Source organism: Hyla sarda, chromosome 2 (genome assembly GCF_029499605.1).
Source record: "Hyla sarda isolate aHylSar1 chromosome 2, aHylSar1.hap1, whole genome shotgun sequence".
Classification (NCBI taxonomy): Eukaryota; Metazoa; Chordata; class Amphibia; order Anura; family Hylidae; genus Hyla; species Hyla sarda.
In genome coordinates, this window is record NC_079190.1 from 14,003,345 (window position 1) to 14,024,629 (window position 21,285).

At 46.3% G+C, this 21,285-nt stretch overlaps 1 protein-coding gene across 2 annotated transcripts in view; it reads right to left on the bottom strand.

Annotated features, from left to right (window-relative positions):
• The window catches only part of MOGAT2 (monoacylglycerol O-acyltransferase 2), a 101,192-nt gene that overhangs the window by 41,570 nt on the left and 38,337 nt on the right, over nucleotides 1-21,285 (bottom strand). For both annotated transcript variants that reach the window (XM_056561186.1, XM_056561185.1), the window contains exon 2: nucleotides 20,465-20,643. In XM_056561186.1, the coding sequence (XP_056417161.1) occupies nucleotides 20,465-20,643 (179 nt within the window). The remainder of the gene's footprint in view (nucleotides 1-20,464; nucleotides 20,644-21,285) is intronic.

A 21,285-nucleotide genomic window follows, 5' to 3' on the forward strand; every position in this document is an offset into this window, starting at 1 on the left:
GGTCCACGCAGTATGATGGGCCACTACCGATAGGCCCTGGTGCCACTACACACAACATCCTGACACTGGCATGTGTGGTACATAGTAAGTCCTGCTCTCAGCTGAGGAGTGATACAATTGTATCCAGTCTACACAATGCTCTGTGAGCTAAACATCCTGGACTCCAGACTGATACATTGTACATAGCTAGTCCTGCTCTCAGCTGAGAAGTGATACAATTGTATCCAGTCTAGACAATGCTCTGTGAGCTAAACAGCCTGGACTCCAGACTGATACATTATACATAGCTAGTCCTGCTCTCGGCTGAGAAGTGATACAATTGTATCCAGTCTAGACAATGCTCTGTGAGCTAAACATCCTGGACTCCAGACTGATACATTGTACATAGCTAGTCCTGCTCTCAGCTGAGAAGTGATACAATTGTATCCAGTCTAGACAATGCTCTGTGAGCTAAACATCCTGGACCCCAGACTGATACATTGTACATAGCTAGTCCTGCTCTCAGCTGAGGAGTGATACAATTGTATCCAGTCTAGACAATGCTCTGTGAGCTAAACATCCTGGACTCCAGACTGATACATTGTACATAGCTAGTCCTGCTCTCAGCTGAGAAGTGATACAATTATATCCAGTCTAGACAATGCTCTGTGAGCTAAACATCCTGGACTCCAGACTGATACATTGTACATAGCTAGTCCTGCTCTCAGCTGAGAAGTGATACAATTGTATCCAGTCTAGACAATGCTCTGTGAGCTAAACAGCCTTCACTCCAGACTGATACATTGTACATAGCTAGTCCTGCTCTCAGCTGAGAAGTGATACAATTGTATCCAGTCTAGACAATGCTCTGTGAGCTAAACAGCCTTCACTCCAGACTGATACATTGTACATCGCCTATGTAGTAGATCATGTGTGCCCTCAGCTCTACTAGGTAAGGTGTCTCCCAAGGTGAGCTCCCGGTTGGCACATGTTGTCCTAGAGATAACACAGGGAAGAAGCATAGTCATTGGCGATGCTGGCAGCGTTCTGCGGTCCCTCTGGTCACTGATTTATTAAATAAAGAAGCTTCTGTGATTGGTTAATCATTGCCCCCGGTTACGGCTTCTATAACCTTGAACTCCAGTAAATCGTAGGATAAACATGTTTTTCCTCCGGGTGCGCGGCCGCTGCATCGGGTTCTGCTATGGATTAATATTTTACTGGTGTTATTGTTGTTGTTTCATAACTTCCTGTATAGGGTAAGAGGCGGTATAGACCAGCGTATAGGACAGGGTATAGACCAGCGTATAGGACAGGGTATAGACCAGCGTATAGGACAGGGTATAGACCAGGGTATAGGACAGGGTATAGACCAGCGTATAGTACAGGATATAGAACAGGGTATAGAACAGGGTATAGAACAGGGTATAGAACAGGGTATAGGACAGGGTATAGACCAGCGTATAGGACAGGGTATAGACCAGCGTATAGGACAGGGTATAGACCAGCGTATAGGACAGGGTATAGAACAGTGTATAGGACAGGGTATAGACCAGCGTATAGTACAGGATATAGAACAGGGTATAGAACAGGGTATAGACCAGCGTATAGGACAGGGTATAGACCAGCGTATAGGACAGGATATAGAACAGGGTATAGAACAGCGTATAGACCAGCATATAGGACAGGGTATAGACCAGCATATAAGACAGGGTATAGGACAGGGTATAGACCAGCGTATAGGACAGGGTATAGACCAGCGTATAGGACAGGGTATAGGACAGGGTATAGAGCAGGGTATAGAGCAGGGTATAGAGCAGGGTATAGGACAGGGTATAGGACAGGGTATAGGACAGGGTATAGACCAGCATATAGGACAGGATATAGAACAGGGTATAGACCAGCGTATAGGACAGGGTATAGGACAGGGTATAGGACATGGTATAGGACAGGGTATAGGACAGGGTATAGGACAGGGTATAGGACAGGGTATAGGACAGGGTATAGGACAGGGTATAGGAAAGACTTATTCATCCTTTAAAGATAAAACAAATCTGCTTAAATGTACAGCTGCCTCCGGGAAGATGTTTGGCTGTCTCAGAGTAGATCTATGACCTCTTCAAGGTAGGTGTATGGCCACTGCAGGGAGGGTCTATGGCCACCTTAGGGTAAATGTATGGCCGCCTCAGAGTAGGTGTATGATCGCCTCATGGCGGATGCATGGCCTCCTGAGGGTAGATGTTTGACCACCTCAGTGAACATGTATGGCTGCTTCAGGGCAGATGCATGGCTTCCTCAAGGTAGTTGTTTGGCCACTTAATGGTAAATGTATGGTCGCCTCAGGGTAAATGAATGACTGCCTCAGAGGGGATGTATAGTGCCTCAGATTAAGTGTATGACCACCACAGGCTAGATGTATGGCCACCTCAGGGAAAATTTATGGCCTCTGTAGGGTAGATGTATGGCAGTCTCATATTAGATGTATGGCCACTGTAGGGTAGATGTATGGGCGTCTCAGGTTAGATGTATGGCCTCTGTAGGGTAGATGTATGGCCGTCTCATGTTAGATGTATGGGCCCTGTAGGGTAGATGTATGGCCGTCTCATGTTAGATGTACGGGCCCTGTAGTGTAGATATATGTCCATCTAATGTTAGATGTATGGGTCCTGTAGTGTAGATATATGTCAGTCTAATGTTAGTTGTATGGGCCCTGTAGTGTAGATATTTGTCTGTCGCATGTTAGATGTACGGGCCCTGTAGGGTAGATGTATGGCAGTCTCATGTTAGATGTATGGGCCCTGTAGGGTAGATGTATGGCCGTCTCATGTTAGATGTACGGGCCCTGTTGTGTAGATATTTGTCTGTCTAATGTTAGATGTATGGGTCCTGTAGTGTAGATATATGTCTGTCTAATGTTAGATGTATGGGTCCTGTAGGGTAGATGTATGGCCGTCTAATGTTAGATGTATGGGCCCTGTAGTGTAGATATATGTCTCTCTAATGTTAGATGTACGGGCCCTGTAGTGTAGATATATGTCCGTCTAATGTTAGATGTATGGGTCCTGTAGTGTAGATATATGTCCGTCTCATGTTAGATGTACGGGTCCTGTAGGGTAGATGTATGGCAGTCTCATGTTAGATGTATGGGCCCTGTAGGGTAGATATATGTCCGTCTAATGTTAGATGTACGGGCCCTGTAGGGTAGATGTATGGCAGTCTCATGTTAGATGTATGGGCCCTGTAGGGTAGATATATGTCCGTCTAATGTTCGATGTATGGGCCCTGTAGGGTAGATATATGTCCGTCTCATGTTAGATGTACGGGTCCTGTAGTGTAGATATATGTCCGTCTAATGTTAGATGTACGGGCCCTGTAGGGTAGATATATGTCCGTCTAATGTTAGATGTACGGGCCCTGTAGGGTAGATATATGTCCGTCTAATGTTAGATGTACGGGCCCTGTAGGGGAAATGTATGGCAGTCTCATGTTAGATGTATGGGCCCTGTAGGCTAGATCTATGGCCGTCTAATGTTATATGTATGGGCCCTGTAGGGTAGATGTATGGCTGTCTCATGTTAGATGTATGGGCCCTGTAGGGTAGATGTATGGCCGTCTAATGTTAGATGTATGGGCCCTGTAGGGTAGATGTATGGCCGTCTAATGTTAGATGTATGGGCCCTGTAGGCTAGATGTATGGTCAGCAGCGCCTTCCCATCTGCTCCGGTCTTGGTGTCCATCACCTCTACATTACGACCTTTACCTCACGACTGAGGACAGGGACTATTCACAGCATTACAGGACATATGTCTTACTGAGGGGGAGGTGGTTTAACACCTATGGATTAGAGTTATGGATTACATAGATTGATCTAAAGTCAGTCATTATGGATTACTAGGTGGAAGCGTTTCCATGGTAATGTCGGCTCCATCACTATAAATAGTGACTCTTTACTGAAGTGTCTAAGACGATTCTGTGGATTTTAGTTACAATATGAGAATGACTGTAAGACGTGCTCACCTATAAGGGGCTTGGAGAACGTCTGTTTAGGGTCAATTACAGGGGAAACATGAGACTAATGAAATGCAACATAGCTGTCTTCTCTACTGCCCCCTATAGGCTACTTTCCTTCAAATCAATGTCTGACCCACACCTGGATCATAACGTCAGACATATATGTTAGGAATATTACCAGATGTTTGCCACTGACAGCCACATAGTGTAGTATGTTGCCCATAAAATCACTATTCTGCTGGTGAGGTCACTGTGTACATACATTACATTACTTATCCTGTACTGATCCTGAGTTATATCCTGTATTATACTCCAGAGCTGTACTCACTATTCTGCTGGTGAGGTCACTGTGTACATACATTACATTACTTATCCTGTACTGATCCTGAGTTATATCCTGTATTATACTCCAGAGCTGTACTCACTATTCTGCTGTTGAGGTCACCGTGTACACACATTACATTACTTATCCTGTACTGATCCTGAGTTATATCCTGTAGATCTTTTATTAAAAAATATAAAACATTACAAAAAGAACGAACATCACCATAACAATAATACAAACAACATACACCTGTATAATATATACAATAATGAGTCCATATTAGTCCAAAAATGTCCAACCAAGTATCTTCTGGTCCAGCCTCATTCTCACCAAACACACCGCTATAATAACAACAACTACTAAACACTCTACAATAATAATAATACTTACAGTAATAATAATAACAACAATAATAACTAAAAACTGGTCCGGTTGCATTTCACCACCCAAAATAATAAATATGTGTCAAACCACCAACAAACACCGCAAACAGAAAAACAGAATATACGAATTTTTTTTTTTTTTTTTTGGCCCTGAGCTGGTCCCGCATCCCATGCCCCCAGTACATGATAACAGACGTCCATGAACCAGTCCAGGATTTTACTTATTTATTTTTTTAAATAAAAAGTCCCACACAGAATCCCCCCTCCCCCCATCTACCCACCACCCAACCTAACACTAAACCCCAACACAACACAACCCCTAGAAAAAAAAAAATACAATATATATACATATATACACATATACATAAATGTACAAACAAAACAAATATATACAAAATAATACAAACTATACAAACCAAACAACAAACAACAATAAGGCTTTTCAATCACACAAACCCCTAAAGCTCAAGTTCAGTGCCTGCAAGCCCTATATCACCATATATCTACAGCACAAAACAAAAAGACTCATGTGCCAGCATCAGCCCACCACCAGGGGGAGACGACAGGCTAAGGCACTTTAAAGGCAGAGCCCCTCCACAGACGAGAGGCCCTGCCAGCACCCAGCCTCTCGTACTCCAGAGAACGCACCTTCACCAGGTCACCAAGAATGTTCCTAACCACCTCACCCACAGGGAGGATTTTACGCTGCGTCGACACTAAACACCGTGCGTTCCACGTGTAATACCTGACCACTGAGCTGACTAGGAATAAAGTGCACCGGTCCCAGCCTCCAAGGTTTCTGAATGCCCCATAGGCCCATTCTGCATAGGAGAGACTGGCCAGCCGAGGCCAACCAATGGAAGCGCCCACCCTGTTATAAACCTCTGTGTTAAAGGGACAATGAAGCAGAAAATGCTCCATGCTTTCCAGCATGCCTCCACACTCCTCGCGGGGACATCCCCGGTCATCAGAGCTCCTGCACTTCAGATTGTCCCTCACACACAGTTTCCCATGGAAGCAGCGCCAAGTCAAGTCCCAAAACTTCAAGGGGATCCTGGTAGAATTCAAAAGCTCTAAACCCACCTCCAGATCCCGACTTGGGCAGTCCTTGAGCGCCAATGGCCTCTGGAAATGAGAAGACAGGACCCTCTTGTCAAGGAATTTCCTCGACAGAGTCCTAATCTCCCACATCCCCAGACCCCACCGACGAATAACCTTCAGAACCGGGGTAGCGTAAGCCGGGAGATGCCCGTGTTGTGTGCGAAGATCCTTCACTTGCCCTCCTGTCTCCCATTCCTGGAAGAAAGGCCGAAACCATCCCCTACAGGAGGATACCCACGGAGGAGCCCTCTCTGACCAGAGGTTTGCTATATTGGTCTTAAGAAAGGTATTCACTAGGAATACCACGGGGTTGACCATACACAACCCCCCTAGTCTCCTTGTACGGTAAGTAACCTCCCTCTTCACTAGGTTCAGTCTGTTCCCCCATAACATTTGGAAGAACACACTGTAGACCCGGGTCCAAAGAGTTTCTGGCAACATGCATACACTGCCCAGATATATCAGCAAAGGGAGCAGGAAAGTTTTCATCAGGTTAACCCTTTCCCGGAGGGTCAAAGACCAACCCTTCCACTGATCCACCTTCTGAGCGGCGATCTTAAGCCTGCTGTCCCAGTTTTGTTTGGGGTAATCCCCGTGACCAAATTCGATGCCGAGGACTTTTGCGGATTCCTGGGGCTCTGGAAGGGCGTCCGGGAGGTTAAAATCAGGATCTCCCCCTCCCAGCCAGAGACTCTCACACTTATCCTGATTGATCTTGGACCCGGATACCTCCGAGTAGTGGTCCACCTCTGACATCACCCATCTGCCCTCCACTTGTGAGGAGACAAACACGGTGATATCATCAGCGTACGCCACTGCCCTCAGAGCCGAATCCGGCACCGCCAGGTCCATTCTGACCCCCGCCAACGGTCCACAATCAATCCTTCTAAGGAAAGGATCGATTGCAAACACGTACAGCAAAGGGCTCAAAGGACAACCCTGACGGACACCAGACCCAACCTCAAAAGAGCGGCCAATCCAACCATTCACAAGCGGGAAACTCTCTGCCCCTACATACAAGGTCTTAAGCCAATCAACAAAACCCCCTGGCAGGCCATATCTCAGAAGGACAGACCAGAGGTACTCATGGTTAACCCGATCAAACGCTTTTGCCTGATCCAAGGACAGCAAGTACCCCTTCCAGTGGCCAGCCCTACCCTGCTCCACAGCCTCTCGGACACTGAGCACAGCACTAAATGTACTGCGGCCCGGAACAGAGCAATGCTGAGCCCCCGAAAGGAGCCGGGGTGCAAACTCCACCAGCCGGTTAAACAGCACTTTTGCCAGAATCTTTCTGTCCGCATTGAGAAGTGCTATGGGACGCCAATTCTCAATGTGGGACGGGTCTTTACCCTTTGACAGGATGATCAGCGCTGACCTCCTCATTGACTTTGGCAAAGTGCCCGAGGATAGACACTCATTAAAAACCGCAGTCAAGAGGGGAACCAAAGGGTCCTTAAAGGTCTTATAGAACTCAGATGTTAAGCCATCCGGACCGGGTGACTTCTTGAGGGCAAGCCCATCAATAGCCATCCTGACTTCCTCTTCCCAGATCATCTCTGTCAAAACGTCAAGAGAGGGGTCTACTCCTGGTTCAGGGATGGTTTCAGCCAAGAAAGCTGATACCTTATCTCGATCTAGATCCTTCCTTCCCAAGAGGTGCGAGTAGAAGGATCTGACGACCTCCAGGATCCCTGATCTGGACCTCTTCAAGGATCCCGTACTATCAATCAGTCCTGAGACCACTTTACTACTCACTGACATCTTGCAGTTTCTGTAAGGGTCGGGCGAGCGGTACTTCCCGTAATCCCTCTCAAAAACCAAAGATGCGTGCCTATCGTACTGGCACTTCATCAACAAGGACTTCACTCTGGAGATATCCTCTCGGCTACCTCCAGTCGAGACAAGGTTCTCAAGTTTCTTCCTCAGGCCCTGGTACAAGCGGTACCTGTTTAGGCTTCTGAGGCCCGAGAGCTGGCGGAAGAATCTCGCAACCCTTTTCTTGAAGATCTCCCACCACTCTGACTTACTGTTACAAAGGCCCAGCAAGGGTACCTGGCTCTGAAGAAAATCCTCAAAGGACTGTCTTATCTCCGCTTCTTCCAAGAGAGACGAATTCAGCTTCCAATAGCCTCTGCCCATCCGGGGGGTCTCTGTGACATTTAGAGAAAACAAAATTAAACAGTGATCGGAGAACTCCACCTCAACAACAGACACTGCTGAAGAGACGGCTTCCTCCTTTAAATAAAACCTGTCTATCCTAGACCTACAACTACCCCTATGATAGGTGAATCCCGCGTGGCCTGGGGTGTGCCGGATGTGGACATCCACCAGGCGAGCCTCACTCGCTATGCTATTAAGGGCGACGCTATCATAAGTCAGCTTGTCTCTGGAACCTCCCCTATCTTGGGGCCTCGTGACAGCATTGAAGTCCCCTCCAAAGACCACCTGCCGACTTGTAAAAATATAGGGCTTGATCCTCATAAAGAGGCACTTCCGGTCCCACTTAGACTGTGGGCCGTAGATGTTAATAAGGCGAAGTTCTTGTCCCCTCATGAGGACATCTAAGATCAGGCACCTCCCCATTTCTAACTCGATAACCCGTCGGCATTCTACCGCTGCGGTAAAAAGGACCGCCACTCCGCTATACGGCTCGGCCCCAAGAGACCAGTAGGAGGGCCCATTCCTCCACTCTCTTTTAGCCTTGTAGATAGATGACATATCTGTAAGCCTGGTCTCCTGCAAAAATAAAATATCAGCATTAATATGGGCAAAAAAATCATAGGCAGCAAAACGAGCTGTATCTGACTTAATGCTGGCGACATTAATGGACGCCAGCGTCAACGGAGAGGGTGCCGCCATCAAGGGTGATTGAGTTAAACAGCTTTCTTTTTCCCACTCCCCTTCTCACCCTCCACATCAGAAGAACTCTTCACCCTCTTTAGAGAAATGGAAGTGTCCATCTCACCAGACGTCGTTTTACTTTCCTCGTCTCCGGATTCTAGGCCAGGCCCTTCCCCCGAGGACATAACCTCCCCAGGGGAAGAGGACTCGGCGCCCCCTGGAAGCCCCTCTGCCACCTCCCCCTCATCCTCCCCTTCCGAAGAAGAGGAGGAGATGTCCCTGAGGGGTCGGAATCGATTGGAAAGGCCAACCAGAGGGGAGTCAGTTTTGCCTTCCTTTGGCACCTGGACCAGGGTGGGAGAAGATCTTAAATCTCCCTTTTTTTTTTTACTTGTACCCCGCTTTCGTGTCTCCTTCTGCCATCCCACATCATCCTCCTCCACGCTATCTGAGGAGATGGCACCTTCCTCATTCTGGATCCTCCTGACCTCCTCATTCAGCTCGCCATCCCTCAGGGTCTCAGCAGCAAGGTTGGCCTCTGGGACAGAATGAGAGGTCGTCCCAGTAACCCGGGCTTTCCCCATCACCCTATCCCTTTGGCGTTTATCAAGACGTCTTAGTTGGGCTGGTGTCTTTCTCTTGCTGTTCCTCACTGACCCCTCAGTTCCTCCAACCCTGCTAGTCCCCTCCCCAGCAGATTCCGGCTCGTGATCTTCACCCGCTGGGGACAAGACTGCATTAGCGAAAGAACGAGGACAACGACTGAATGGGTGACCTAAGTCACCACACAGGTGACACCTAATCTCCGCACAAGATGCGGCAAGATGGCCTACACCCCCACACAAGGCACATTTCTGCACCGTACAGTTTGCACTGAAGTGTGTGGGGTCACCACATCTGTGACAGAGCTTCGGCTGACCCCGGTAGAAAATCTGGATACGATCCCTGCCGAGAAAGGCAGAGGATGGAATATGGGTAACTGTATTTCCTGAACGTTTAAGTTTTACCAGAAACGTCCAGGCTCCTGACCAGATGCCAAACTCGTCCCTGTTCTTCTGCGGGACCCCCATTACCTCGCCATACCGTCCTAACCAGGTGATGATGTCAACACAAGAGAGTGATTCGTTACGGGTCAAAACGGTCACTCTCTTGATTTCGTTTTGACGAGACAATGCCTGTACGGCAAAGTCTCGCCAGCCGGGCTCATTCTTTACCAATTCATAATTCGACCAGAAAAGCTCAAGCCCCTCTGGCCGAACAAAACTGATATCGAATTCAGGAGCACCGTAGGGATGTATCAAGGCAAAGATATCAACTGCCTTGAAGCCCATCTTTAGCAAGAGCTCAACCACTTTGGTCCTTGAAGGACACATATCTTCGCCCTGCCACCGAAGACGGACCACATTCCTACGGTTACTACCTGCCCCGGCTGTTGGGAGGGACCACACAGTATCGCCCCCTCTTTCCTCTCGGAAGGCAGAGAGACCGTGTCTCTCTATCCAGAAGGACAGATCAACTGCTCTACCCTCTACATTAATCGACCTTTCCCCCTTTTTCAGAGCCTCCAGGAGACGTCGCTGCAATAAACCGTCCCTAGAGTCAGGAGACGAGGAAAGTATTCTACTTCCCCCAGCAGTGACATTGGCATAACTCCTATGATCTGTCACCACTGGGGGGGCAACCGGACCAGACCCTACACCTACACCACTTCTAATGACAACATCCCCACCACCCCCAATAACAACATTAGCACTTCCCCCAACAACATTGTTTCCAATAACATCATCTGTAGTCCCATCACCACCCCTAATTTCAGCAACAGCAAAATCACCTTCTCCAATAATATTAACCTCCATCCGCTCCCCAGTCATACACCCCGTACCCCCATTTACCTTCTCATTCACACTGGCTGGACCAGAAACAGATAATCCGGCCTCAGCATCACGGGGCACTAGGGCTGGGACAACCTCCGCTGGCCCTTTAAGGGACCGGGCAGCATGCTTGCCCGGTCTAGAGGAGGCCCCAGCCCTGTTCTTATTAGTGCCCTCCGCCTCATCAGCATCATCTCCAGTCTTTTCATGGCGCCGCTGATCAATGGGATCAGCGGCACCAATACAAAACAAACGTTTTTCTTCACTTTTGGGAGTGTCCGTTATGCCCTTTGCTACCTCCGGCACTGAGTCACCCCCCTCTCCCACAGGGGAGCGAACTACAGCACCGGAGTCTGCCTCTCTGCCCACCGCTGGGCCGCCCTCACTGTACGGCCTTTCGGCCGATGCCTTCTCTGCTCCATCCCTGCTACTGCAAACAGGCATGGAGCTCTGCGCCCTTTTAGTATCTGTACTCTCCCCGCACCTTTGCACCGAGTCCACCACAGAACACGGGCTGGGCTGGGTAACGGGGCTTGCACAATGAGCTGACCCTGCGGCCGACTCAGGGTATACAGGGAGGGGGGTGTAGATGTAACTCACCACTTCTTGCTGCTTTGGCTTGGTCTTCTTTTTCTTCTTACCCCCAGGTGCCTCATTTGGGAGCTCATCTCCAAACATCAGGTTCTGAGGACACACTGGGGATTCCAGCATGCGGATCTGGGCCATTAGCGCCCCTCCCTGGTAGCTGCTGTCACTGTCCTCCCCTGAGTCGGCAGGTGATACTGCTGGTTGCTGTGCAGGGGGCCCACTGTACGGGGCCTGCTGCTGTTGCCGCAGGCCACCAGGTGGATCTGGCTGTTGTTCTTCCTCCATCTCCTCCACATCATCCACCTGGCTCTCAGGTTGCAGCCCCATCAACCTTTTATTTTTATCTTCTTCTTTCACCCTGAAGCGCTCCTCATTTTCCAGTTTCTCTTTAAATGGACCACTCTTCTCCAATAATTCGGCTCTCCTCTCCTCCAAAACTTGTATTTCAGACATGAGTCCCTTTATCTGCCCCTGGATCTCTGTCTTTTTCCTTTTTGGAGTAATCTTGGCCTTGGCACGGGCACAGCGCAGTTCCTCTCGGAGCCTCCTGATGGCCTTACAGGCGTCTTCATACTCACGGAGGTGACTTTTTACCCGGGAGGTATAGGTGGAAATAGACTCCCGGGTCCTCAGCACTCCCCAGCCTTCCTCACTGAGGTCGGCTTCACCTCCGTGAGCACTCTGCCTTCTTCCAGACAAACCCAGCTTTCCGCTGGCTGCACCCAGCTTTTCCGAGGAGGATCCAGCCTTGCAGCTTCTCACCTCTGTGGGGGGAGTTGGAGCAGCATTGCTGCGACTCCTAGTAGAACGCCTCACCCCCAAATCCTCCGATGTTCCGGCCGCTTGCTGGCTTCCACTGCTCCCCTGCGGCCTAGTCCGAGGAGCAGAAGCCTGGGCCTCGCCTCCCTCACTCATGCCTGGAAACCCACTCCCTCCCTGGGGAGGAGGAAGCAGGCCCCAGGTGGAACAGATGGAAATCCCTGGAGCTCAGGAGACACAGCAGACACACACAGCACAGCTGAAGCACGACCACACCCGCAACTAATTGGTCAGCACTCCAGAGCTGTACTCACTATTCTGCTGGCGAGGTCACTGTGTGCACACATTACATTACTTATCCTGTACTGATCCTGAGTTATATCCTGTATTATACTCCAGAGCTGTACTCACTATTCTGCTGGTGAGGTCACTGTGTACATACATTACATTACTTATCCTGTACTGATCCTGAGTTATATCCTGTATTATACTCCAGAGCTGTACTCAGCTGGTGGGGTCACTATGTACATACATTACACGTCCTGGGTGGAAACCAATAAGGCTGTCATCCAGCTTTCCTTGAGCCCTGAAAGCAAATTGCTGTAATGTACAGATGTAAGCTGGTGAAGGATCCATTGTCATATGACCAGGCTGTGGAAGTGCTGAAGAAAGGGGAGAAGAAGAGACCTGCTCCTTCTATAAACAGAAAGAGGTAGTCTACTACATAAGCTGCTGTGCAGAAAAGACAGCCTGTTGCAAGAGCTGCTTTACACAGAGGGAGATAGGCTGCTACAAGAGCTGATGTGCAGAGCGGAAGACAGTCTGTTACATGAGATGCTGTACAGAGAGGAAGAGACAGCCTGTTACAAGAGCCGCTCTACAGAGGAAGAGACAGCCTGTTACAAGAGCTGCTCTACAGAGGAAGAGACAGCCAGCTACAAGAGCTGCTCTGCAGAGGGGAAGGCAGCCTGCTACACAAGCTGCACTACAGAGGGGAAGACAGGAGAGAGAGAGAGAGAGAGAGAGAAAGAGAGAGAAAGAGAGAGAAAGAGAGAGAAAGAGAGAGAAAGAGAGAGAAAGAGAGAGAAAGAGAGAGAAAGAGAGCTGCACTACAGAGGAGGAGACAGCCTGCTACAAGAGCTGCACTACAGAGGGGGAGACAGCCTGCTACAAGAGCTGCAATACAGAGGGGGAGGCAGCCTGCTACAAGAGCTGCACTACAGAAGGGGAGACAGCCTGCTACAAAAGCTTTCTCATCAGAGGAGGAGACAGCCTGCTACAAGAGCTGCACTACAGAGGGGAAGACAGCCTGCTACAATAGCTTTCTCATCAGAGGAGGAGACAGCCTGCTACAAGAGCTGCACTACAGAGGAGGAGACAGCCTGCTACAAGAGCTGCACTACAGAGGGGGAGACAGCCTGCTACAAGAGCTGCAATACAGAGGGGGAGGCAGCCTGCTACAAGAGCTGCACTACAGAAGGGGAGACAGCCTGCTACAAAAGCTTTCTCATCAGAGGAGGAGACAGCCTGCTACAAGAGCTGCACTACAGAGGAGGAGACAGCCTTCTACAAGAGCTGCACTACAGAGGGGGAGGCAGCCTGCTACAAAAGCTGCACTACAGAGGGGAAGACAGCCTGCTACAATAGCTTTCTCATCAGAGGAGGAGACAGCCTGCTACAAGAGCTGCACTACAGAGGAGGAGACAGCCTGCAACAAGAGCTGCACTACAGAGGGGGAGGCAGCCTGCTACAAGAGCTGCACTGCAGAGGGGGAGACAGCCTGCTACAAAAGCTTTCACATCAGAGGAGGAGACAGCCTGCTACAAGAGCTGCACTACAGAGGGGGAGGCAGCTTGCTAAAAGAGCTGCACTACAGAGGGGGAGACAGCCTGCTACAAGAGCTGCACTACAGAGGGGGAGACAGCCTGCTACAAAAGCTTTCTTATCAGAAGAGGAGACAGCCTGCTACAAGAGCTGCACTGCAGAGGTGGAGACAGCCTGCTACAGGAGCTGCACTACAAAGTAGGAGACAGCTTGCTACAAGAGCTGCCTGCACTACAGAGGAGGAGACAGCCTGCTACAATAGCTTTCTCATCAGAGGAGGAGACAGCCTGCAACAAGAGCTGCACTACAGAGGAGAAGAGCCTGTTACAAGAGCTGCACTACAGAGGATGAGACAGCCTGCTACAATAGCTTTCTCATCAGAGGAGGAGACAGCCTGCAACAAGAGCTGCACTACAGAGGAGGAGACAGCCTGTTACAAGAGCTGCACTACAGAGGAGGAGACAGCCTGCAACAAGAGCTGCACTACAGAGGAGGAGACAGCCTGCAACAAGAGCTGCACTACAGAGGAGGAGACAGCCTGCAACAAGAGCTGCTTTACAGAGGGGAAGGCAGCCTGCTATAAGAGCTGCTCTACAGATGGGAAGACAGATAAAAGCTCCTTTGCACAGAGGAAAGCAACCTGATACACACGCTTCATTGCAGACACAAAGACAGCCTGCTCAAAGAGCTGCTCTACAGAGAGTGAGACAACCTGCTGCACAATCATTATTGCATGTAACATATAGAACGCTTAAAGGGGTACTCCAGTGGAAGTATTTTTTTAAATCAACTGGTGCCAGAAAGTTAAACATATTTGTAAATTACTTCTATATAAAAATCTTAATACTTCCAGCACTTATCAGCTTCTGTATGCTCCAGAGGAAGTTATTTTCTTTTTGAATTTCTTTTCTGTCTGACCACAGTGCTCTCTGCTGACACCTCTGTCCGTGTCAGGAAATGTCCAGAGCAGGAGCAAATCCCCATAGCAAACCTCTCCTGCTCTGGACAGTTCCTGAGACAGACAGAGGTGTCAGCAGAGAGCACTGTGGTAAGACAGAAAATAAATCCAATAAGAAAATAATTTCCTCTGGAGTATACAGCAGCTGATAAGTACTGGAAGGATTAAGATTTTTATATAGAAGTAATTTACAAATCTGTTTAACTTTCTGGCACCAGTTGATTTAAAAAATAATAATAATAATGTTTTCCACTGGAGTACCCCTTTAAGTGCATATTCCCATTGCAGAAGTTATGACATATCCTCCTCTCCCATGTCTGTGGCTATGAGACCTGGACGGTCCAATAGACTTACATTATGAGTCTGTACAGGCCATGACTGCTACTATTTAAGTTAATACATATATTTAAAAGCAAGAAATAACACAAAATAATAGGGATGATAGATCTCATATCTGCTGACTACAAAGCTCTTCCCTTTCCTAACCACATCGTGCACAGTCATAAGATAATAATATTCCAGCTGTCAGATATTTATAGAGATAATAAAGAGAGAGCACTGCGGTCACTACCTGTAGGAAATACAGCTGGTCCTATTACTGAGCAGACACTGGAGACATCTAGTGGCAATGAGGGATATTACATAAACTGCTGGCTCTGTAGACCATAGAGGGAGCACTATATATTATAGATCCGACCAGTAGAGGGAGCACTATATATTATAGATCAGACCAGTAGAGGGAGCACTATATATTATAGATCAGACCAGTAGAGGGAGCACTATATATTATAGATCAGACCAGTAGAGGGAGCACTATATATTATAGATCAGACCAGTAGAGGGTGCACTGTATATTATAGATCAGACCAGTAGAGGGCGCACTATATATTATAGATCAGACCAGTAGAGGGAGCACTATATATTATAGATCAGACCAGTAGAGGGAGCACTATATATTATAGATCAGACCAGTAGAGGGAGCACTATATATTATAGATCAGACCAGTAGAGGGAGCACTATATATTATAGATCAGACCAGTAGAGGGCGCACTATATATTATAGATCAGACCAGTAGAGTGAGCACTATATATTATAGATCAGACCAGTAGAGGGAGCACTATATATTATAGATCAGACCAGTAGAGGGAGCACTATATATTATAGATCAGACCAGTAGAGGGGGCACTATATATTATAGATCAGACCAGTAGAGGGAGCACTATATATTATAGATCAGACCAGTAGAGGGCGCACTATATATTATAGATCAGACCAGTAGAGGGAGCACTATATATTATAGATCAGACCAGTAGAGGGGGCACTATATATTATAGATCAGACCAGTAGAGGGGGCACTATATATTATAGATCAGACCAGTAGAGGGGGCACTATATATTATAGATCAGACCAGTAGAGGGAGCACTATATATTATAGATCAGACCAGTAGAGGGAGCACTATATAATATAGATCAGACCAGTAAAGGGAGCACTATATATTATAGATCAGACCAGTAGAGGGGGCACTATATATTATAGATCAGACCAGTAGAGGGAGCACTATATATTATAGATCAGACCAGTAGAGGGAGCACTATATATTATAGATCAGACCAGTAGAGGGCGCACTATATATTATAGATCAGACCAGTAGAGGGCGCACTATATATTATAGATCAGACCAGTAGAGGGAGCACTATATATTATAGATCAGACCAGTAGAGGGAGCACTATATATTATAGATCAGACCAGTAGAGGGAGCACTATATACTATAGATCAGACCAGAAGAGGGAGCACTATATATTATAGATCAGACCAGTAGAGGGGGCACTATATATTATAGATCAGACCAGTAGAGGGAGCACTATATACTATAGATCAGACCAGAAGAGGGAGCACTATATACTATAGATCAGACCAGTAGAGGGAGCACTATATATTATAGATCAGACCAGTAGAGGGGGCACTATATATTATAGATCAGACCAGTAGAGGGAGCACTATATATTATAGATCAGACCAGTAGAGGGAGCACTATATATTATAGATCAGACCAGTAGAGGGGGCACTATATATTATAGATCAGACCAGTAGAGGGAGCACTATATATTATAGATCAGACCAGTAGAGGGAGCACTATATATTATAGATCAGACCATAGAGGGAGCACTATATATTATAGATCAGACCATAGAGGGAGAACTTTATATTATAGATCAGACCAGTAGAGGGCGCACTATATATTATAGATCAGACCATAGAGGGAGCACTATATATTATAGATCAGACCAGTAGAGGGAGCACTATATATTATAGATCAGACCAGTAGAGGGAGCACTATATATTATAGATCAGACCATAGAGGGAGCACTATATATTATAGATCAGACCAGTAGAGGGAGCACTATATATTATAGATCAGACCAGTAGAGGGCGCACTATATATTATAGATCAGACCATAGAGGGAGCACTATATATTATAGATCAGACCAGTAGAGGGCGCACTATATATTATAGATCAGACCATAGAGGGAGGACTATATATTATAGATCAGACCATAGAGGGAGCACTATATATTCTAGATCAGACCAGTAGAGGGAGCACTATATATTATAGATCAGACCAGTAGAGGGAGCACTATATATTATAGATCAGACCAGTAGAGGGAGCACTATATATTATAGATCAGACCAGTAAAGGACGCACTATATATTATAGATCAGACCAGTAGAGGGAGCACTATATATTATAGATCAGACCAGTAGAGGGAGCACTATATATTATAGATCAGACCATAGAGGGAGCACTATATATTATAGATCAGACCAGTAGAGGGAGCACTATATATTATAGATCAGACCAGTAGAGGGGGCACTATATATTATAGATCAGACCATAGAGGGAGCACTATATATTATAGATCAGACCAGTAGAGGGAGCACTATATATTATAGATCAGACCAGTAGAAGGCGCACTATATATTATAGATCAGACCAGTAGAGGGCGCACTATATATTATAGATCAGACCAGTAGAGGGAGCACTATATATTATAGATCAGACCAGTAGAGGGAGCACTATATATTATAGATCAGACCAGTAGAGGGAGCACTAGATATTATAGATCAGACCAGTAGAGGGAGCACTATATATTATAGATCAGACCAGTAGAGGGAGCACTATATATTATAGATCAGACCAGTAGAGGGAGCACTATATATTATAGATCAGACCAGTAGAGGGAGCACTATATATTATAGATCGGACCAGTAGAGGGCGCACTATAAATTATAGATCAGACCATAGAGGGAGCACTATATATTATAGATCAGACCAGTAGAGGGAGCACTATATATTATAGATCGGACCAGTAGAGTGCGCACTAGATATTATAGATCAGACCAGTAGAGGGGGCACTATATATTATAGATCAGACCAGTAGAGGGCGCACTATATATTATAGATGATACCAGTAGAGGGCGCACTATATATTATAGATCAAACCAGTAGAGGGCACACTATATATTATAGATCAGACCAGTAGAGGGAGCACTATATATTATAGATCAGACCAGTAGAGGGCGCACTATATATTATAGATCAGACCAGTAGAGGGCGCACTATATATTATAGATCAGACCATAGAGGGTGCGCTATATATTATAGATCAGACCAGTAGAGGGAGCACTATATATTATATATCAGACCAGTAGAGGGGGCACTATATATTATAGATCAGACCAGTAGAGGGCGCACTATAAATTATAGATCAGACCATAGAGGGAGCACTATATATTATAGATCAGACCAGTAGAGGGGGCACTATATATTATAGATCAGACCAGTAGAGGGAGCACTAGATATTATAGATCAGACCAGTAGAGGGAGCACTATATATTATAGATCAGACCAGTAGAGGGAGCACTATATATTATATATCAGACCAGTAGAGGGAGCACTATATATTATAGATCAGACCAGTAGAGGGAGCACTATATATTATAGATCAGACCAGTAGAGGGAGCACTATATATTATAGATCAGACCATAGAGGGGGCACTATATATTATAGATCAGACCAGTAGAGGGAGCACTATATATTATAGATCAGACCATAGAGGGGGCACTATATATTATAGATCAGACCAGTAGAGGGAGCACTATATATTATAGATCAGACCAGTAGAGGGATTACTATATATTATAGATCAGACCAGTAGAGGGCGCACTATATATTATAGATCAGACCAGTAGAGGGAGCACTATATATTATAGATCAGACCAGTAGAGGGGGCACTATATATTATAGATCAGACCAGTAGAGGGAGCACTATATATTATAGATCAGACCAGTAGAGGGCGCACTATATTTTATAGATCAGACCATAGAGGGCGCACTATATATTATAGATCAGACCAGTAGAGGGAGCACTATATATTATAGATCAGACCAGTAGAGGGCGCACTATATATTATAGATCAGACCAGTAGAGGGCGCACTATATATTATAGATCAGACCAGTAGAGGGAGCACTATATATTATAGATCAGACCAGTAGAGGGAGCACTATATATTATATATCAGACCAGTAGAGGGAGCACTATATATTATAGATCAGACCATAGAGGGCGCACTATATATTATAGATCAGACCAGTAGAGGGGGCACTATATATTATAGATCAGACCAGTAGAGTGAGCACTATATATTATAGATCAGACCAGTAGAGGGGGCACTATATATTATAGATCAGACCAGTAGAGGGAGCACTATATATTATAGATCAGACCAGTAGAGGGGGCACTATATATTATAGATCAGACCAGTAGAGGGGGCACTATATATTATAGATCAGACCAGTAGAGGGGGCACTATATATTATAGATCAGACCAGTAGAGGGAGCACTATATATTATAGATCATACCAGTAGAGGGCGCACTATATATTATAGATCAGACCATAGAGGGTGCACTATATATTATAGATCAGACAAGTAGAGGGCGCACTGTATATTATAGATCAGACCAGTAGAGGGCGCACTATATATTATAGATCAGACCAGTAGAGGGAGCACTATATATTATAGATCAGACCAGTAGAGGAAGCACTATATATTATAGATCAGACCATAGAGGGAGCACTATATATTATAGATCAGACCAGTAGAGGGGGCACTATATATTATAGATCAGACCAGTAGAGGGAGCACTATATATTATAGATCAGACCAGTAGAGGGGGCACTATATATTATAGATCAGACCAGTAGAGGGCGCACTATATATTATAGATCAGACCATAGAGGGAGCACTATATATTATAGATCAGACCAGTAGAGGGGGCACTATATATTATAGATCAGACCAGTAGAGGGAGCACTATATATTATAGATCAGACCAGTAGAGTGAGCACTATATATTATAGATCAGACAAGTAGAGGGCGCACTGTATATTATAGATCAGACCAGTAGAGGGCGCACTATATATTATAGATCAGACCAGTAGAGGGAGCACTATATACTATAGATCAGACCAGTAGAAGGGGCACTATATATTATAGATCAGACCATAGAGGGCGCACTATAAATTATAGATCAGACCATAGAGGGAGCACTATATATTATAGATCGGACCAGTAGAGGGCGCACTATATATTATAGATCAGACCAGTAGAGGGAGCACTATATATTATAGATCAGACCAGTAGAGGGCGCACTATATATTATAGATCAGACCAGTAGAGGGCGCACTATATATTGTAGATCAGATATGACTGGTTTTCGTACGCCTATAGTGATGGTGCTGAGCACTTACCTTTATAGGGAAGTAGTCCCGGAGGTATCTCCACACCGCGCTCCTCTGCAGCCAGCGGCCCCTCCTGCCCCCCTGGTTGGGGGTGTCCCAGTCTATGAACCACCAGACCCCATACAGGACACTGATAACCCAGAAGCGGGTGAAGAGGAGGATGAAGAACAGGAGGATGCAGGTCTGAGCTGAAAGGAACCACAGATACTGTTACTTCTCCTATAATGGGGTCTGGAGCCGTATATATCTCTTATTGCTGTCAGTGAACAACAACTTATGGACATTCAGTGACTGAACACTGATGTAGTTCTGCTCATATAGTTACAGTGTGTTACAATGTATCAACAGAAACAGCAGGATAAATATTATTCTAAATTTACCTCCCATTATTTGAACCCCAAATTGCAAGATATTCTGAGCTCCACCCCTAGCAAGCCCAGGAAAGCCCCCAAAACGTCATAGCAGTGCCCCTGTATAAAAATCTGCTAATAAGACCTTACTCTATGGAAGATGAGTACAGTCTGGACACAGTACACAGCCCACACCAAGAGCAAAGGCCGACCCATATACAGTGCCATACAAGCATATACAGTGCCATACACCAATATACAGTGCCATACACCCATATACAGTGCCATACACCCATATACAGTGCCATACACCCATATACAGTGCCATACACCCATATACAGTGCCATACACCCATATACAGTGCCATACACCCATATACAGTGCCATACACCCATATACAGTGCCATACACCCATATACAGTGCCATACACCCATATACAGTGCCACATAGCCATATACAGTGCCACATAGCCATACAC